Raw genomic sequence first — 22,180 nt, forward strand, 5'->3', positions numbered from 1 at the left:
AGAATATAATGATAAACTAATCTTAAAATCAACTAATAATACCAAAATGGCATGGCATATTATTAAATAAAATTCCTACTCTAATGTATTGGAGTTACCAGCCCAGTTTGGAGATGATAAAAGTAAACCAGTGGATCCTATAAAATTGGCAAATGAATGCAATCCAACATCCCTATCCTGTTCCTTCCCTTTCCTCGATTGCCTAACATTATCCCTTCAATCACAGTCTTCAACATCCCGCTGCCGGTCAATACCCCCTTCAGCCACTTTTCCTGCCTCCATAGGATTGCTACCAACAAACCCCTCTCTTCGCCTACCATACCAAGTACTTCCTCGTTTGTTTTCTACTCTGTCCATTTCACCTTCTCCATTCTTCTGCTCAGCCACATTTCAAACGCCTCCAATCTACGTCTATCCTCCTGCTTCAATGACCACGTTTCCTCGCTGTACAGAGCTACGCTCCATATCAAATTTTTTATGAGTCTTTTCTTAATATCCTTACACAAAGTCCCTGAATCATCAACTTCCTCCTCCTTGTGAAAGCCTCTTTGCCTAGTGCAATTCTCCTCCTTTCATCCCTACTATTTTGACCATGTTGATCCAAAACACTACCGAGATACGTAAACTGTTCTACCTGCTCTAGTTTTTGCCCTCCTATTTTAATGTTTAGCCTAGCCTTTTTCTTTCTAGAAAATCGCATAACCTTTGTTTTATTAATATTGATTCTCATCCCATACTTGTCGCACTGTATTTCCAATTCACTTAGTCATGCTTGCAACACCTTAGCTGACTGACAAACATATATATATATATATATATATATATATATATATATATATATATATATATATATATATATATATATATATATATATATATATGTATATGTGTATATATATATATATGTATATGTATATATATATATATATATATATATATATATGTATATGTGTATATATATATATATATATATATACTTACATACGTACACATACCAATATACTGCTATACATAAATATTATTTGGTTATCAGAATAATGTGTAGTGATAATTCCAGAAATTCTTTTACAGAATAGAACATATTATTTTTTAATAGGCTGAACAGCTTTTTCTTGAAAACAGGTACTTTTGTTTTATGTTTCATTTTTTGGGGAAGTTTAATGGTAAAACCTTAAGCCCATTACTTTGGGCCCATGGCCAGCATAGTGTGTTCTGACAAATGGATGGTGTCAGTGCAATGGTCATTGCCGGTCCTGTAAAGTGACTGTGATGATCGCGGAGGGACCTGTACTAAGAAATATTACCCTTTTCATACAAGATGACATTACATATATATGTATGGAGGGTACTGGTAATAATCTAAGCCTTTTGAAGAAAGGTGTACGTAGTGTATCACAAGGAGCAATGCTTATAATAAGTATAATCGTCTTTTGGATTTTGAAGATTATGCCCACATAGGGAAAGGAATCATATAAGAAGATGCTAAAAGTAATCCGAGAATAAAATTCACCATGATAAATGGATAGGCAGATCACTTAATTTACAGAATATCTAACAAATCTTGTGAGGAAGCACAGGGAACTTAACTTTCTACATAGTTTGAAAATGTGTTCCTTTTGGGTTTTATAAAGTTATAAAGACACCATTCATTGAAAATCTGTGCTACTTCAGCTGCTCTTTTTGTCAAACTGTCCATTGAGGAGACTGACAGAATAATACATGGTTTTATACCATCAGCATACAATAGTGGGTCTATTCCCTTAATGCACTTAGGCGTATCTGCTATATAATCAATATAAATTCAAAATAAAATAAGGCTAAGGAGAGAACCCTATAGAACACCCAGTATTACTTCTGTACCAGGAGAAACAAATTTGGAGCCATTTCTTGAGAGCTCCACATGCTGATGCCATTCACTTAGATATGATTTAATCCATTTGTTGAATGTACCTCCTATGCCATAATGTTTCACTTTATACAAGATTAGCTGATGATTGACACAGTCAATAGCTTTACTGAAATCAAAAAATAATCCTAGAGTTTCAGTTCTAATATCCAAACCTAAAAGTATTTGATTCACCATGTGATATGTAGCCGTTGTATTGGACCTTGTTTTGCTAAATCCATGTTGACATGTGGAGAATAGGTTATGCGTTTCAAGATATGATACTAGACGATGATAGAAAACTATTTCAAATATTTTTTCCCAAATGAATCAAAAGGGATATTGGTCTATAAGAATTCATGGCCATTTTTCAACCTTTGCCTTTGTATATTGGCACTATTTTGGCTGATTTAAGAGGGTTTGAGAAAATTCATATTTTTAGGGATTCATTAATAAAGAATTGCAACTGATCTCAAATTGTATTAGATGACCTTTTTATGACTATTCTAGGGGTGCCTTCTACTCCAGGACTAAATTTATTAGGGAGTTTATCGATTATGCTGGTCCGTTTCATAGCTGAACAGGGCAATGGATATAATGAATTGCATGTGTTAGGATTATGAGAATAATTTGCTGAATTGACTGAAATTGTGGGATTTTGATGGGACAGGTAGAAATCATTCAGAATGGAGGCGATTTTTGGAATCATCGATTCAATTACAATTGAATTTCATGTAATTATTATGCAAGGATCATGGATTGACCTATAGATTATTTCCCAGAATTTTGTTTGTGTGGTGAGGAAAGCACGAAGTCACTTTTAAGCAAAAGATATTGGTATACCAGAATTTGACACTGAGGAACCCAAAATTGGTGCAAAAAATGCATTAAATGGTAGTGATATGACTTTAAAGGTTTCAGCAATGCTTGCTTTAAGGTTGTTAAACCAATATGAGTCCCCAGTAGATCACCATAACACCTTGACTGGCAATTATTCCTTATCATTAAAAAAACAACCAATTGTACCCATTAGTTGCCATCATTTATATTCATTGATCAGTTTAGATGGATGTTTTATTGATCATCAACTTCAAAATTTGAACACCTAATATTTTTAAGTTTAATTGATGGAATAGGAATAATGAGCAAAATGGGAATTGATTAATTTTTTTGAATGAAACTGGGTCTTGATATTTTCAAGTAATTTGCCATACCTACCCATTTGAAACTTTAAATATGGACACTACCCAGGAGGAAGTATGGTATCTCCATATGATATTAATAAATTTCAGTTAAAATTAAATAGTTACAGGCCTCAGTTTATAATCTAGCTATGATACTAGGTAATTCCTAATCTTTGTACACTTTGTTATGCATGTTTCAAAAGAAAAAAATCCATACATCATGAATTATCTAATTTTAAAATCAATCATATTATTTAGATGGCACATGCATTCAATGGGATAGTTAATCAATCAGATGTGGCCAATGCTGTGGTAAATTTCGTTTACTTTGATTCTTCATGGAATCCACAATGAAAAGTCACATACAATAATGATATCATAAAGAATTGTCATATGCTAATGAAAATATCAACTTTTCATCCCCTAATGCATGTGGAATTGAAGAGAGGCTAATTGTAGTGTTGGGTGTGTCTTGTAGGGAGAGACAAGGAAATTGTTGCTATGCCATATGTTAGCTTGAATCCATCCAAAATATACCTTAACCAATAGATTAATGACAATAATAATAACATCCATTAAATCTTTGTATTCACAATATTTATTATCTGTTGGAAACATGGTATTAAGCTTTAAGACTTATCAGGGCCTTCATCCCAAGTAAATGGGAGAATTAGGTAGAAAATTCATAAATTAAATAATAAATAAATATGTAAATATAAAACCACTAGGCAGTAGGAAAAATTTCATTATAAGGCAGCTGATCAAATATCCTCTTGGCAAGGCCTTTCATTAGTTCACCCATGGTTTCATCGAAATCTTTCATCACCATTCCAAGAACATCCTTGAAATTCTCATTAAGGAACTTATTCATAGTAGCACCTGTAAATAAATAAAAATATATATTTTTCAATTGTACAGGGTAAGACATTAGATTTATATGTATATTCACTAAAATAAGGTTAATAATTGTATAAAATAGCCTATAACAAATAGTTATCTGCATGAATGGTACCAGCAGCATTATACAACAAAGTTCCAATAAATTCAAAGGTTAAATCACAAAAGAGTTTTGGCAGGTTTGATATATAATTGCAATTTAGACATCTAAACACCTTAAACCAACAGGTATATTAGTCATCGCAGATGCTGTTGTTTATTTCTTAAAAAAAACGGATAAAACATTCCAGACAGCTGCAGCTGGGATTGTTTCCTACAACTGCAACCATACACATTTAACTACTGTATGCACTTGCAAGGCATTAAGTAACACTCCTGAGATTTGGTAAGTTTAAATATGTAACTTTCAAAATAGTACATTTTTATTCTTCTTTTCTGGTCTCTAAAACCCAGGAGAAAATGGCATGTAGAGCTAATTATGATACTATTAAGTAAAATATGTAAACGCAAGAACAAATAAGAAATGCTCATATCTTACTGGATTGCAAAGGCATTGTTTCAATGTATTGAGTCCTTTCTGGAGAGATCAAAGGGAAGTTTTCAGAACAGATATATCTTTAGATTGGTTTTAGAGCAACATTTACAGTATGTTCAATTTATATTGAATGATTTTCTATGTATTATTTAAAGTGAGATACAATGGCTAAATAACACCTGAACAGGGAAGTAATGATTATGTATTTGCGTGTTTCGACACTTTCTATGACTAAAGGGTTATCTTCATTTATATCCAATAGCTCCACCTCATGCTATGGTTGGTGAAAAAAAGGTTAAAATAGCATTAATATCATATCTCCCTTTGTCTCCTTTTGTTTTAATGGCATATTTCCCTTTATCTTTTCCTGAGGGGACCTAGATGATGTGGTGGCTATTGTACTGGCTTCCAACTCAGAGGGCCTGGGTTCAAATACCGGAAGTGTTTTAATTTTTGTTTAGAATATTTTTCAGTGGTATCTCGATCCCTACTTGAAGTGCTCTGTGGAGAGCACTTTGAGTGAGTATGCCATCCGTCGGATGGGATGTAAAGTTGAGGACCCCTTGGCACCTTTCGTTAAGAGTAGGCTAATGCCGACGCCGAGTTTCTCCCCACTCTTCATCCTTTCCTGTTCATCCCTAATTGCACAAATGACCTCAGCTGTCGGTCGCCTCCCCTAAATACTGCTACTAATCTTTTCCTGATCCATCTAAGACAAATTATATCAGTCGGTTATGGACCCAAAAATCAACCAGGAGGTGTTCATAATGCACTTGTGATGATATTGTGTTGTAAGAGTACAATCTAGTAATATATATTCGCATGAGAAAAATGTCAAAATAATTAGCCCCCCTCCAAATATGTAGCACCATGATTTCACTTTTTCAGTAGAGTTAGTCATTCAATCTGTAGTTTACCTCTCATTGACATACAAACAAAATGATAAACTAAACAGCTATCAGATTTAGAAACAATATGTTAAGCGTAAGGGAACTAAAGGAAGGAGGGAAGGCATATTTTGCATTTTAACCATATACCATCATCTCCAACTTAAAAGAATCACAAAATATTTTCTGTGTTATTCTGGGTATTCTACTAAGCCAAGGTAGGTTTTTGAAGAGTAACTGTAAAACACAAGTACTCATCAATGATGACCTATGAAGAACCTCTGAAATCATTAAAATAACATTTTCACAAGATAATTTCTTCAGTTACTATGAGTTCCCACCCATTTCATGGCATGCAAGCTAGCTAGCTTGTCGAGTAGCTGTAGTGGCTTTCATTTTAATTAATGAGCACTTAAGTGGTAAGTTTAGACTTCTATATCGTTTATATTTTTTTATTTTGTTATAAGTTTAACCTTCATTCTAACAAGACATAAAAACAGGCGTAAGACAGACTCGAAGTTAGGATTACTATCTGTATCTTAAGATGATGCAGATATGGATTATTGGCTGCCTTTGCAAAAGGACAACATTGAACTAAAAAGGAAAATCTTATAAGTTGACCAAATTTGAACCTTTCAAGGACTCAATTTGCGATTATAAAGAGGCAGGGGTTGATGGGAGGCATCTTAAAGACTAAGAAAAATTTGAGATATAACATAATTTTTTATGGTTTAGAAACTTGGTTTTGGATGCAGGAGGATTGGAGGCCTTTATGAGGTGGGTGTAAAGGAGTTTGTTAAAATCAAATGGATGTAAAAGAGAAACATTGATGAAGTTCTCAAGTTGACAGGATAAGAGAGAATGTTGTTGGGAGAAATTCAAAAGCAGGACAAAAGAATGTAGGACATACTGAGAGGCAATGGGATGTTGAAAGCAGTAATAGAGGGGAAAAATCTGGGAAAGCAAGGCAGAGGAAGGAAAAGAATAGACATTTTGAATGGAATTAAGGTCGATGGAAAATATGCAAAGTTAAAGAATGAATTATTGTAATATGAAGTATAAGTAAATTTAGCAACAAAATATTTGAGGCTTAGGAGTTCAGAATTGGTTAATGTCAAGGTCCATCAAAATCCTCTCCTAAGCTGTAGACTACAACTAATAAATCTAATATTCTCACAGGGATCATTTGATGTATAAAACTGCATCTATAAATCATGGCTAACATGAAGTATTATCATTTAAAATATAACTTTCCTTCATGAAATGAAAATCAAGGATTGAGAATCAGTTCACCCAATTTTTCCACTATGTAAGTTGATTAGTTACATCACAAACAATTCATGTTTTCAAAGTTCATTTATGCAAGTATTAAACCTATTTCAGATAAATTGAAACAGATTATTTTATAAAGGAACCCCTTGTAAAGTAGTAAACACACACTGGGTGTCAATGGTAATTCTCTTAGATTTATTTATTGACTCTTTCTAGGAACCAAAGTCAAAATTGATATGATAGAATATTTCATAAATATTCTAATGCCCACTAGGATTTGACATATGCATATGTGAAGTGAAGGGTGTCCGTCATGATATTATATCAACAAGGCTGCTAGCCACTAGCATTGAATAAGCAGGTACTTTTTTGTGATGCAAGGAGAAAAACTCCTTAAATACCACCCCATAGAAGATACCACATTTCCCCACCACTTGGTCAAATGAAATATCCCCCTTCAACCAATGAGAGACAAATAAAGGGGCAGTTTTCCAGGATCTAGAACTCATAAAAAATCTGCATCAATTTTCCTCTCCAGAAAGAAACAACTCCTTCCTTCTGCAATGTGGATTGTTCTATATTTAGAGAATGTGGGTTATTGGCAGGTGCTGAGGTGGCTACATCAAAGGGTTGGATTGATGGGTGAATGAATGAATATTAGTGAGAGTAGACAGATGAATTTCAAGGAGATAGGCAATATGAGCTTAGACTTTTAAGTAGGAAGTAAACATTTTTTAAACTCTATAGTATGGATATAATTACCATTTAATGTGAATATATTACAATTTATAATTCTTTATTGTTACAAAATTGCTATCAAAATTCAGAAGATTTGAGTGGTGTAACTTACCTAATTTTTCATCTCCATCAAAAAGATTGGTCAGGTGAATGGAACCACCAGGTACTCTGTGAACCAATTTGAACTTTTGGATATCAAGGTAAGTGACGCCAGCTTTATCGATCGGTTTCCCTTGGATTTTCCAATCAATTGTTGGTTTATCTGAAGAAATAAAAATTTACCAAATGTTAGCTTTAATAAATTGAACAAATACTGGCCGTTCACGGTATTAATAACTAACATGACCTAGGTTGAGACATTTTGCCAAATCTCTTGGTTGTCTAAACCTTACAAGTCCATGAAATTGAATCGGTTAACTTATCCAAAGATCTTACAAAGTAACAATATATTATGCTTGCATTGCATATACAGCATTGTAATATGTGTATCATGTGTATTGAAAGTGAGAATGTATTTTTAAAAACAGGTATGAATTGATTTAACATAAATCTATCAAAACTATTATGATGGTATCCATAGTCATCAATAGTTCTTTCTTTGTTACATGCATCATTATGTGTCTTGAGAATAAGCCTCTTTCATTATACATTCAATGACGATAGGGTAATTTTTTCACAAATCATGAAAAAGAATAAAGTGTAATTGTAATTTCAAACCAATCAATCAAAGGTTATCCTTGAATGTTTGCTATGCTTCATATACTTTCTCAAAAATTGTAAGTGAATTGGGAACCATCATAATAACTGCATCATATACTACGTTAGTCCAGCGAGGAACACACCCTCACGATAGTTCACAGTTTAACATATTTGAGTTATATATTTGGATATGGTGAAACCAAGAAATCTGTGTGTCATCTGTGATAAACTATAAGGCTAATCAAGATCATAAGAATATAAAGGTACTAATAAGGGTATTTAAGATCAAACAAGAAATTAAGATAAATTATTTTAAAACTCTAAACAGAAGGGTTTAGCATTAGAATTATAATAATAAAAGTAATGCATTGAATACCGCATGTCATGTTGATGTCTCCACGTCCTCTGATTGGAAGTAATAAGATGCGACCATCGATTTCATATTTACCAGTTATGATAATATGAGGAACCTTCAGTGAAATATCAAATGTATGCTTCTCTAAGTCAGCTCTGAAAACAGAATGTGAATATTTTAAAATCATGCCATGTTAAAAATAAAAAAATAAACGTTTTTCAATGAACTCACGTAACCGCATTGCAATTGATCATTTCCACTGCCATAACACATAAGTTTGTTAAGTTAGTAATCACAATAGTATACTTATTTACTCCATTACAATCAGAAATGAGCAAGTTGCATGAAAATAAATTGTAATGATTATCATTTCAGTTCTTACTCTTAGCACTGGAAGAAATACAGTCCCTCTATGTATGCTAAAGAACATTTCATTTCAAAAATTTGCAGTGACCAATTTCAAAATCGGCCATTCTTGTAAATTATTCAATGCCTGACATGTACTTACTTCGCTGTAATATCCGTAACACTACCTAGGCCATGGAAATCACAATTGTCAAACGTTAACCCAAAGCCAACTGGGCCATTGCCTTCACCAACATGCAGTCTTGGTATATGGAGAGGCTCCAATGGAACTATGTTGAACTCACGATTTCCTACATACCAGAGAGGGATACATATAATTTCTGTAATTCCATTGCATTGAAACCTATTTTATTGAAGCTTTTTAGCTAAAATATTATTATACCTTTGGTTATAATTGAAAGTGCATGTTCTACAGAGGATTTGAAGCATTTCTGGAAGTCCTTCTCCTTAGGTTGGCAGATGTGGAATTTTCCACCTGAAATCAGCCAAAAACATTCATCATTCTTGAGTATTTAAATAAAACCGTACTGCTGGTAAATAATTAACAATGATATAACCTTCTACATAAGCTTTTATTAGGGATAAAATTTCATAATGAAAACCAATGTAGGGCCATAGAGAAAATAATGCCTAATTTCATATTGCTTTCATGTGCTCATTTGTTCGAATTTTTCAGTAAATACAAATTGAAATTCATTCATTCTGCGCCACTAGTATGCTGACTTCTAATGCCATTCCCTCTTCTTATAAAATTTCCCCTTAAAAGCATTGTGAGGATAAAATTTAACATATTTGGAACTCACATGTAGCAGCATCATTTTTCTCATAACTCAAAATTTTGCACTTAATTTCCCACCACTCATTGGTCCCTCAAGAATGTGTTTTGAAATATTTTAGCGCCCTATTTAAAGCACATTAAATACACGAATGCTCAGATTTTTTAGGAAAACTTTAATGAATCCATTAATTTTTAATTCCAACCGGGAACATTTTATCATTATATCTTGGATCTTTCTATTTCGATATTGTTACTTACTTCCCACCTCGTATTTTCAATAACCGAAAAGAGGGATGGCTTACTGAATGAACTGAATGAATGAGTAGATGGCTTCAGTTGGCTTGAATTTGGATTGAAAGAACAATAGTGGTGGTACCAGTGCAGTACATTCCTTATTCTCAGTGAATTTCCCGGGTTGAGGTTGTGCGCTAAAACCTTTCTCTACAAGCAAAAACCCTATTGATCAATTCGAAGGTTAGTTTGGCTGTAGAGAAGAGCTCGCCTTGAACTAAGCAAGCTCTACGGCTCACGTTCAGGGTAGACTTGACGCTACTTCCTTCCAATCAACGGCTTCCAGGAAGGCCAGCATACCTCACGAATTTGGTTTGAGGACTCTTCGCTAGAGTTCCTCGATACTCTGCTTTACTCACTGGGCTACCGCACTGCCTCCTCCTAAATAATATCCAGCAATTTTAAAACACCATTTTTAAAGAATTCCCTTGGCTAGTTGTTGCAAATAATTCTTCTCCACTGGTACCAAGCATTCAACCATAAGGTTGGTCGATTATGTCAGGGAAAATCCATGTTAAAAATGTTTTTTTGTAATTCTCTGAATAAAAGGTGGACTTAAAATATAAGGCAAAGGAGAAATATGAAAAAATATAATCCCAAAGAAAAATGTCGTGAATTTCTAATTTGGTGTAAAATATTATTAAAATCGATACCTATGGCTTAATACTATGATTTCAATTAAGTCGTTAGAACTATTTTTCTATTTACATCGATGAAAATGCCTTTTCTGAAGTTATTAGCGCTTAAAAAAATTATATTTGCCATTGTAAATAATCTAAGTAAAAAACCCTGATGTTTTAGAACAAATGAAATTTGCACAGTTCGCATGAAAATACTTCCTGGGAAGCAGACTAAAACTTGTTTGAATTATAATATCTTCTCAATAATATCGAAGCATGCATTTCACCAACCTTTATGGGCAATTTTAGGTTTCGATAATCAGAAATCGAAATAGATATATAGTTATAGTGTTCGCCGATATATGCATTTTAGACGGAGAAAACGTTTTACAAAAATATTACGCTACTCAGATCATTTGTTGAGTAATTATTTATCAATCAAAACCTTCGAATCCTTGCGGCTACATTAGATTTTATGTAAGAACTTAAAAATCCATAACTTATGTTTCGTCTCTTTATTATTGCAAATAACACTAATTAAAAGAAAAAAATGTATCCAATGCATGATACCAGTTAGAGTCTTCATTGCGTGATTCAATTTGCTTTAAATTAAAAAAAATAATCGATCGACTCAGTTATTCTGAGGCATGGATAACTATAAACTCACAAGGCATTGTTAACAACCGCTGAACATAATATCAAACACGAGGTATAAGTAAGTTAAACAAAAATATTAGACAAAATATTGGCTTTTTGGTCTGAAATCCTTCATGCTTATTGGCAGAATGAAAATGAATGAATGTCAATAATCGTCACCGCGATGAGCAGCGGTTTACTTACTCAGTTTGGACTTGGCTACGGCTGCAGACGCGAGCGTGACACAGTGGACGAGCACGATCGACAGGATGATCTTAACGACGAAGGAATGCGTGTTGTCCATTGCGGGGCGTTGTGCGGCTTCTACGGTCCAGTCCTTCCGAAAAGTGAAGTTCCTTCCGCGAGGTTTTTGCAGATTCAGTGAGGACTTTCGCCTTCTTCCGTGTTTTATAGGCTTTAGACCGGAGCCCAAAACCTTGGCTGAAAACTTGATCGCCGGCTGACAGTGACCCACTAATGTGTCGTGACCTTCCTCCGCGTGAGACCTTAATCAAGGGCACCGAATTTTGGCGAGTGTCCCGCGGTGAAAAACTTACGAGAATTAAACCATAAAATGGCATCACGTTACGTGGAATATAAATAATTCCGTTGCTTTTTTAAATTAACTTCGCTTCTCCTCCAGTGCTCAAAAATTTCTATGAATTAAGTTCGCCCGTCCATGATGATATCTTTGCATCATAAATATATTCAACCACTTATATATGACCCTTTTACACTACGCCAATTTCAAATGGTCTGTCAAGACTATCGTCTTGTAGTCGTCCCTTTACATCGAAGACTTTTTAGAGATCAAATCCCAGCAGGTAAAATAAAACTAGCAGATTCGAAGCGCTGACCGACTGTTGGGGCATTTCCGAATTCGTTTTGTCCTTTCGTTTAGAACAAGTTTTCGGGACAGACGGCCATTAAACGAGAATAGATTTTTTCCCCGTCCTTGTAAGTTTTCTCTCCTATTATTTATTGTGATGGGCGTGTGTGACTGATGGGGTCATTCGCTGATTTCCCCCCTGTGAAAATTAGTCTCAAATGTCTTTCAAAGTTGAGAGCGCGGTCTATAATATGGGCCCCCTGAATAAAATCATGAATGCCAACCTCCGATTTTAATCAAAATCACGAGTTCAGACAAGAACGAGCGGTCTTCACATCAGAATCACGCCATGGTATTACATCTTTAAAGGAAGTATCGACCATGGAAAAAAGGCTATTGGTGTGTCGCGGTGGGTATTCATAAATAATCAGAGAAGGCCAGAATGCAAATTTACGATAGAATTAGCAGAAAAACAATCAGATGAATAACTCAGACCTACTTGGATGTTGCCTCGCCTTTGACCTCAGATGTCCCATACGTATTTAGTTCAGCGCTCGGTACATATAACATCTCTGTTAAATTGAAGACCTTTTTGGGAGGAATTGCCTTCAAGTGTTTCTTTTCCTTGTCTTAGGAGTTGTATAGAAGAAAAATATTTATGAATCAACATTCATTCTTTAAAATTGACCCAGACAAATGCATCAAGTTGTAGAATAATCTTTGATTCTGTTCTCCGATTTTTACCTCCATAGCTTGTATGTGACGTAATTTACAAGGTTTTCCCAGGCACGCCGTTATTGGTGTAACGTAAAGTGATGAGGCGCTAAAAAATTTACGTCGCTCATAATTTACGTGCATATAGCACACAGATGGCTGTATCTGCTCTCCGGGCAGCGAATTCGGAAGAAACAAATTGACCGTAAGCGCAAGTGGATTCTGGGTTTTCAAGGTTCCATGACTAAGGTTCCAAGACTAAGGTCACTCTGGTGTAACTCGGCTTAGAACCATTATACCTGTATGACGGAACAGCAGCTATGCCCAGGGGGGGGCTTTGAATGCTCGACCTTCGGATTGCCCGGAGACGGCGGTGAACAGCGGTAGTCTAACTAAAATGGGCGAACTCCTTACGGCCGCTTCACTAATTAAGAAGGGAATCAATCTGGAGTTAATTCTTACGAATAAAGCATTTTTGCTCATTTCGTTTATATTACGAGAAAGATGCGCCGATAATTTTATTTTGATGCTGAAGTATTTATCTTGGACTGATATCTGGCTACCGTTTGACAATTTTCGTAAATTAAGGGATGGAATTGGTGCAGAGGATAGTGAATTTCTCTTCTGGGACAAGGGTCTAGGCTTTCCGGGAATCCCCGTGAATCATCCCGGAAATTTTTTCATCGTTATCAGGTAGCCCGCTGGAACGCCGGGTGAAGAGTTTTTCAATCTTATTTCTCCGCATAGAATATAAGGAATAGATAAATATATATATATATATATATATATATATATATATATATATATATATATATATATATATATAGTAAACTTGTATTTTTAATTTTCTGAATAAATTCCGGGAAATTTTTGATCAAGGTAGTGTATGTATATATATATATATTTATTTATTTATTTATTTATTTATTTATTTATTTATTTATTTATTTATTTATTTATTTATTTATTTATTTATTTATTTATTTATTTATTTATTTATTTATTTATTTATTTATTTATTTATTTATTTATTTATTTATTTATTTATTTATATGTATATATTATTTTTACTTTTTGTTTTTGACTTCGCCTCCATCGTTTTGTACCATCTGAGAAACTAAGTAACTTCTATTCAAAAAAGCAAACGAACAAAAAAGAAAGGGCTTGGAGGAATGTTGAAGACATCCGATACGTTACCTAGAATTTTTTTTATTTCTGCAACAAATTTATCCTTCTCAAATACCCTTTTGAACCTTCCCCACCCAATGAATAAATTTCTTACGAAGAAATTAAAAATTTCTGTTCAGCCAAAGAAGTTTCCAGAAGATACGCAAGGGAAAATCAATCACTAATCGGAGTTGAACAAAAATAAATGTATCAGCAGGGGTAAGGGCAGTCGCGGAAAAGGATTACCTTGATTTGGCAAAGAAATCTCGGCAGAGTCATTGTTCAATCTCGGCTCATATCTTTCATTTACACGAGGTGTGTTCAAAAAGTAAGGTGTTTTTTCAAATTTTGTGGGCAACTTGCATTCGATTTTTGATTTTTTTGTGTAGGTAAACATGCCCCAAATTTTTTACTGCTTCAACATTTAGCATATTTAGTTTGTTATTAAAATACACAAATTTTAGAATTTTCAAATTTTAGTTTTGGTGTGCTCGGCGATTTTCTGCTATAAACAAATGGATCAAAGAATTTGCACAAAATTTTGTGTAAAAAATGGAATTAAGTGCTCCAAAACACTTGAAATGTTGACAGTGGCATGCGGTGAGTCTGCTCTGAGTAAGAAAATGTTTATAAGTGGTACAAGCTCTTACGAGATGGCCGAGAAGATGCCACTGACGAGCCACGCTCTGGGCGCCCCAGCACGTCAACAACAGATCAAAACGTTGAAGCCGTGAAGAAAATTGTTTTGAAAAATCGTCGAATCACTATAAGAGAAGTTGCTGAGGATGTTTGTTTATCGGCTGGTTCGTGCCATACAACTTTTTCGGATGTTTTGTGCATGAGACGTGTATCAGTGAGGTTCGTTCCGAAACTGCTTAATTTTGACCAGAAAAGCCGTCGCATGTGCATCGCCTAGGAGCTGTTGAATGACGTCAACTGTGATTCTCATTTGCTCAATAGGATCATAACAGGTGACAAATCGTGGTTATATGGTTATGACGTCGAAATAAAAGCCCAATCGTCCCAATGGAAGAACCCAGGAGAACCAAGACCGAAAAAAGCAGGCCAAGTTCGATCAAATGTCAAGGTTTTGCTCACTGTTTTCTTCCATTACCGGGGCGTAGTGCTTCAGGAGTTCTTACCATGAGGTTGTACGGTAAAGAGTATTGCCTTGAAGTTATGCGCCGTTTCCGAGAGGCAAGACTAAAAAAAACATCCGGAATTGTAAAAAAACAATCCATAGCTTTTGCATCCCCACAATGCACCTGCTCACTTATCATTGCTTGTGAGAGATTTTTTGGTCAAATATAACACCATAATCATGCCTCAGCCACCATATTCACTGGATTTGCCCCCTTGTGACTTTTCCCTGTTCCCAGAACTGAAGAGACCTATGAAAGGACGGAGATTTGCAACGATCGAGGAGAAAAATACCGCATCGCTAGAAGAGCTCACGGCTATACCATAAAGTGCTCATCAGAATTGCTCCGAGGATTGGAAAAAGCGATGGCACATGAGTATTGCATCTGGGGTGGATTACTTTGAAGGGGACAACTTGGACATTGAATAATAAATAGATATTTTTTCATAAAAATATACAGTCACCTTACTTTTTGAACACACCTCGTATATATAAACTTTCTAAGCGAAAATGTATATTTTGAAGTATTAAATATAAGAAGTTCATATATATTCTTAGTTTATATGTCAAAGAACTTCTTTTGAAGGCATTTGCCTGTTAACTGACGGCACATGCGTTCTCTGAGAACTATTCTCTTGTCTAATAATATTTCAAACGGACGTTTCTCAGAAGATTGATGAGTGAAATATGGAATGCTTCTTTAATTAATTAATTTGTAATCGAATCGGTGGTGAAAGCCAAAGTCCTATCGGGTGTTGTAAGCAAATTGTAACAACTAGCATATTTATGGGGAATGATTTTCTTTTAGGGAAAAGGCATGATTCAACTCAAAATGGAGCATATAAAATATTACATCCGTCAGCTATATATATCATTCAGCAGACAGTAGTTTCTTTTCATTCACGTTACGTGTAGCAAAAAGTTTCGTCGATATTATTAATGAAGGGTAGATGTTATCCTTGAATAAGAACTTAAGTAAGATTCGAGATGCTGGAACCAGAAACGTGAGTCAAGGTCGTTACGATCTCTTAAGGCATATATTCATTCTCTACGGAAAAAATAGTTTAAGTTAATTAAAATCTTAAATTAAAATGTTAAAACCCTAATATCGTAAATAACAATAGAATACGAGAATATATATATATATATATATATATATATATATATATATATATATATATAGTCTCACTTGAAGAAGGCCTCTAAGAGGGCCGAGAGCTCGAACTATTTACCGTGTGAGTGTCCTTTTAAATCTTGCTATTCTGCTTGTGTTCTATTGTGCCGTCCCATTATATTTATATTTTTATTTTATTAGGTAATCTACCGGTTAAGGTAGGTTTTTGGATGGACGTAATTACTAATTAAATAATTTGTGGCCCCTAGCAAAACACAACATCCTACTCTACATCAGGTCCCTCTTCAGCTCTAAGTACTTCCTTCCTCCCTTCATCCCGTCCAACATCCCTATCCTGTTCCTTCCCTTTCCTCGTTTGCCTAACAATCCCCCCTCAATTACAGTCTTCAACATCCCGCTGCCGGTCAATACCCCCTTCAGCCACTTTTCCTGCCTCCATAGGACTTCTCCCAACAAACCCCTCTCTTCGCCCACCATACCAAGTACTTCCTCGTTTGTTTTCTTCTCTGTCCATTTCACCTTCTCCATTCTTCTCCACACCCACATTTCAAAAGCCTCCAGTCTACGTCTATCCTCCTGCTTCAACGACCACGTTTCCGCGCCGTACATAGCTACGCTCCAAATTAAAGTTTTAATGAGTCTTTTCTTAACATCCTTACTCAACGTCCCTGTCATCAACTCCCTCCTCCTTATGAAAGCCTCTTTGCCTAGCGCAATTCTTCTCCTTACGTCCTTACTACTTTGACCGTGTAGGCCCAAAACACTACCGAGATACGTAAACTGTTCTACCTGCTCTAGTTCTTGCCCTCCTATTTTGATGTTAAGCTTATTCTTTTTCTTTCTAGAAAATCGCATAATCTTTGTTTTATTAATATTGATTCTCATCCCGTACCTGTCGCACTGAATTTCCAATTCACTAAGCAATGCTTGCAGCCCCTGGGCTGACTGACAAACCAAAGGTTGGTCATCAACAAACCTAACTGATTTTACGAATTCCCCGCCCACCTTCATTCCTACCTCCAGTTCCTCCCATGCCTCTTTAATCATTTCCTCTGCATAGAGGTTGAACAGCAACGGTGATAATGGGCAACCCTGCCTTACACCTCTTCCTAACACAGCCCAACCGGACTCCCCGTTCCTCACTCGCACCGGAGCAGTCTGAGACATGTACAGGTTGCGGATTAGCCTCCTTTCCCTCCAATCTATTCCTATTTTCTGCAATATATTCATTAGTTTTTCCCAATCCACTCTATCAAACGCTTTTTCGAAATCTACGAAACAGGCAAATACCTCCTGGTTGTGTTCCATATTCCTCTCGATTAAGAATCTCATTACTGCAATGGCATCACGCGTACCTCTGCCCTTCCCAAACCCAAACTGGTCATCCCCTAAGTAATCATTTGCCCTACTCTCTATCCTTTTATTTATGATCCTGAGAACACCTTTAGCTGCGTGGGATATCAAACTTATCGTCCTGTAGTCCTCACATGATGTAGCCTATATATATATATATATATATATATATATATATATATATATATATATATATATATATATATATATATATAAAATATCTTCGAAATGGAACGCTCATCGGCGACACACAAATATATAAAAACACAGATGTAGATTTTTAGAATATAGAGACACAAAGAAAGGACACTCACAATTTGTTATTTTACGTTTCGACAGCACGGCTGTCGTCTTCAGAAATATATATATATATATATATATATATATATATATATATATATATATATATATTAGCACGGCTATTTACAAGCAACCATCACTTCAGTTGATAACTTTACTTTGGTTAATCACTCTTTATCCATTATTATTACGGTGTATCTAATAAAACCAGATGAGGTTATTCAATATAAAGGTATCAGTTACATTCTTTCTTCCCTTCCACTTTTTCATGCTCTGTTTTATGTCGTCGCTAAATCAAGCTTAAGCAAGATCTTATCTTTTGCAGTAATTTTTTCTCCAATTCACATTATTTTTACCCTAATATTGATACACTCGATCTCAAGCAAGACCATGAGAGGAATAAAATGAACTACCTAATAAGCAATACAATCGGCAGAAGGCTCATCGAAGAATACTGACTGATAAGGATAACTGATAGTTGAACTGAAAAACTTGGTTGTTTGGTTGCTATCATAATTCAGTAGACAGAAGTGACCCCCCCAATCAACTTCAAAACTCTAATTTGTGCAAAAACGATCGACTTGTATTAATTCACATTTGTGGAATCATATTAATAGTATAGGATAAGGTAGGCATATAGCATAAATTTCCAAGCTAAGAGGCAGATAAGTTTTATTTTCAGCTACTCATATGGGATATTATTGTTGTTACCATTTTATTTCATTCACACAATTTTTTCCCGAGAAAAAATGACGTTATTCCACGTGCCTACGGCCGGGCTAGTCCGTTTTTAACGAAATTCGGCCAATACAAAGGCCTTGGTGCCTGTTTTCGAGTTATATTCAATAAACAAAGCAGTGTCATAATCAATAAACGCCTCTCACCGGTGTTCACACGCTGAAAAACGTTTCAAATAGGTCGTAGACAACTTAATAATAAAGAATACAATGAATTGTCAGCAAATAAAATAATTATAGTCACTAGACCGTTGCCCGAAACACAACATTACGAAAGTGGTCCCAGAAGTACCCGACTTAACAAAAAAAATTTTTTTTCATGTTCGCGAACAGAAAATAATCCGAGGGGGCTAAATCTGCCGAATACGGTGCATGAGGTAGCAATTACAAATTTAATTCATGAATTTTGGCTATTGCAATGACGACTTTGTGAGCTGTTGCATTGTATTGATGAAACAACACTTTCTTCTTAGCCAAAGGCGGCCGCTTTTGCTTGTTTTCTTCGCTCAAACGTTGCAATAAGTTCGCATAATACTTGCCGTTGATAGTTTTTCCTATTTCAAGATATTCAATGAAAATTATCCCATGTGCATCCCAAAAAACAGACACCATGGCCTTGCCTGCAGATGAAACTGTCTTCGCCTTCTTTGGAGTCGGTTCTCCCTGTTGCATTCATTGTTTTGATTGTTCTTTTGTCTCGATTGTGAAGTAATGGACCCATGTTTCACCCATGGTTATGAAATAGAGCAAAAATTCTGCTAGCTCGCGAAATTTCAGTCGACGATCATCCAGGAACACTTTGTGGATTTTCTGCACCGTTTCTGGAGTCGTCACCTCATTTGGTCGACCAATGCGATGCTCGTCTTGACAGCTCGTACGGCCTCGTTCAAACTCTGCTCCCTAATACTTTACTGTTGTAAACGAAGGAGCAGATTCACCCATAGAAGAATCCAGTTCAGCTTTTATATTGATTGGGCTGAGGCCTTTCAAATTAAAGTATTGTATCACATACTGATGATCAATTTTCTCCATTTTCACAAATTCAATGAAAACGTTCACTATTAATGGCTGCCAAACAAATACTAAATAACGTGGCGTCTTAAAACTTGAAATATATGCTTTGTAGATTGCGTACTTTCTAATACAGTGATATTTTTTAAACAACTACCGCCATCTCTAGGTCAGGCCGGGTACTTATGAGACCATCTTCGTATTTCTCTCAATCAGAGTAAATTAACAAAACATGTCTGGGCTACATGAAGATAAAAGCAAAGGTTCTGGAGTTGGGTGGCAAAGATGCGACTCAAATGGGAGGATAAAATTTATATTAGGTCGTATGGAGATTATAAAAGAGGTAGAATTGTGAGAATGCCTTTAGATAGTGAAAAGTTTGTGTCCGGAGTATATAATGGTCTAGTCATTTACAGTATGTCCTGTATGTCCTTTTTCAAGAGCGTCGCACAGATGATTTCTATACCTTCTACAACTTTTCAGGATTTATATGCAATGATTAAAACTTTTTGCTTTCTTTAGTGGTTACGGATAACAATCTAACTAATCGCCTGAGTGATGCCCTATTTTGCTAACCACCAAATTTAAGGGTTGTTTAACCTTATTCCACCGGGGAAAGTCACTCTTCGTTTTTCGCTAGTGATCCAGCACATATTCAACATAGTTTAAGTATCGGATAAACCAAAAAAGTGATATTTCGATGTGCTCTCCATTATCCTCGACTGAGAGCACTATTGGAAATAAAACATGCCATCATTTAAGGCATTAAGGAGCCTGTATGGTTTATAATCTGGATGGCAGCTGAAATTTGGATATTAGCTTTTTATTAAGGCTCTATGGCCATCAAGCTCAGAGGGACAGAACGTAAAACAAGTTCTTTGAATGATTAATGAGAAGGAAATTCAAGGTCTTCCGAAAGTTGCTCAAATTATGGCCTTCCAAATTACATTGAAATCACCGATTTCACCCAAATAATTGTACAATGGTCGAATCTGGTTCATGCAGAATCCCCTCACAAGGAAGTCCGATCGATGGATCCGATGAACAATCAATCAATGAATCCTCCTAATACCGAGATAGTAAATTATTTGTCGACATTTTGCAAATAGCTAGATTTGATGGAGGATTTAAACCTGATCAGAGGTAGGTTGACCAAAAGAACCCACAGGACACTTCAAATTACCACTTATACCTTAATAGAATTGAAAATATTTTGCTTGAATAAATTACAGATGAAGTAAGTTCTAGAGAAATTCCAATCTGAGGCATCAGAATATAGATTTGGGAAATTTCGACAGCTAGCAGGGAGCACACACCAGATATCCATTCGCCAACTTTGTAAAGAGAAAAAAATGAGGATTTCAACGCCAATGAATACAGAGCCATCGTTCCGAAAAAGAAATACTTTGTCTGAATCGCCTAGAACCTATTTCACAGATTAAGAGCGCTCTTGTTGTGCGGATTTATAGGGCTATTATAACCCTTTATTTGTTATATAAATCATTGCCTTTAATCACAAAATTAAAGAAATTTAAAATGAGCTACCTGTCATTGTTTATTTGGCTAGATATTTCTCTTGCTCATTACTATAAAAGTTAAAATGTGAATAGTGCCAAGACATGTTGGCCTCCGAATGATTGATGAAGCATAACCTAGCATTAAGGGCCATCACGAATTTTGACAGAGGTGGATTGCTGTACCCGAGATCAGAAGTGGCATGCATTTCAGCTAGCAATCATATATAGTCTTCGAATTATTATATATATATATACATATATATTATATATATATAGTATATATAATATTATTACTTCTACTATTATAATTCATTACTTCTACTTCTTCCGATGAAGACGGAGTTGAATTCCGTCGAAATGATCAAGAAATAACGTGTGAGTAATCTTTTTATGTGTTCTTATATTGTTTGTTGCTGTCAAAGTTTGTAATTCAACACGTCCGTGTTACTTAGACGAAATCATTTAATATATATTATATACATATATATAATATTATTATTATTAGGTAATATACCGGTTAAGGTAGGTTTTTGGATGGACACAGCTCCTAAATAAATATTTTGTGACTCCCAGAAAAACACAACATCCTACTCTACATCAGGTCCCTCTTCATCTCTGAGTACCTACTTCCTCTCTTCATCCCATATATATATATATATATATATATATATATATATATATATATATATATATATATATATATATATATATATATATATATAAGTACAGTATAGTATATATATATATATATATATAGAATAGTATGATATCATTATGCTTGGGTATGAAACATTGAACTCGATATTCAGTTATAAAAACCATATGGCATATTTTTCTCGGTGTCATGGCAAATAGTCAGCGATTTGTAGCATTTTAATACAAATTGATAAATGTAGAAATTAATTGCACGCTAAAGTGTTTTATCAAAGTCACTTCATTTATTATCTAGAGATAAATTTTTAAACTCAGTCGTACCCAATTTTGTAGCGAGAGCAGACACCCCGTGGCCGACTGTTGTGACGTCACAAAAAAGCTCTCCGGCCTTTCACTTTGGAGGTTGTTGCCACAGGTCGGCATTCAAGTGTCCTTTAACTAACCAACTTCTAACCAGACATTCTTTCGATTTGGCTTGG

The 22,180-nt window shown here is 35.1% G+C and overlaps 1 protein-coding gene across 1 annotated transcript; it reads right to left on the bottom strand.

Annotated features, from left to right (window-relative positions):
- Positions 1-3,793: 3,793 nt before the first annotated feature.
- On the bottom strand, positions 3,794-11,596 carry LOC139686891 (protein takeout-like). Its single transcript, XM_071583967.1, has 6 exons — positions 11,348-11,596; positions 9,201-9,293; positions 8,961-9,108; positions 8,474-8,607; positions 7,511-7,660; positions 3,794-3,948 (listed from the first exon to the last, which is right to left on the bottom strand). The coding sequence occupies exons 1-6, from the start codon at positions 11,445-11,447 to the stop codon at positions 3,794-3,796; spliced, it is 780 nt and encodes a 259-aa protein (XP_071440068.1). The 5' UTR covers positions 11,448-11,596.
- Between the last annotated feature and the right edge of the window lie 10,584 nt (positions 11,597-22,180).

Source organism: Hetaerina americana, unplaced genomic scaffold (assembly GCF_022747635.1).
Source record: "Hetaerina americana unplaced genomic scaffold, ioHetAmer1.1.p SCAF_15, whole genome shotgun sequence".
Taxonomy (NCBI): domain Eukaryota; kingdom Metazoa; phylum Arthropoda; class Insecta; order Odonata; family Calopterygidae; genus Hetaerina; species Hetaerina americana.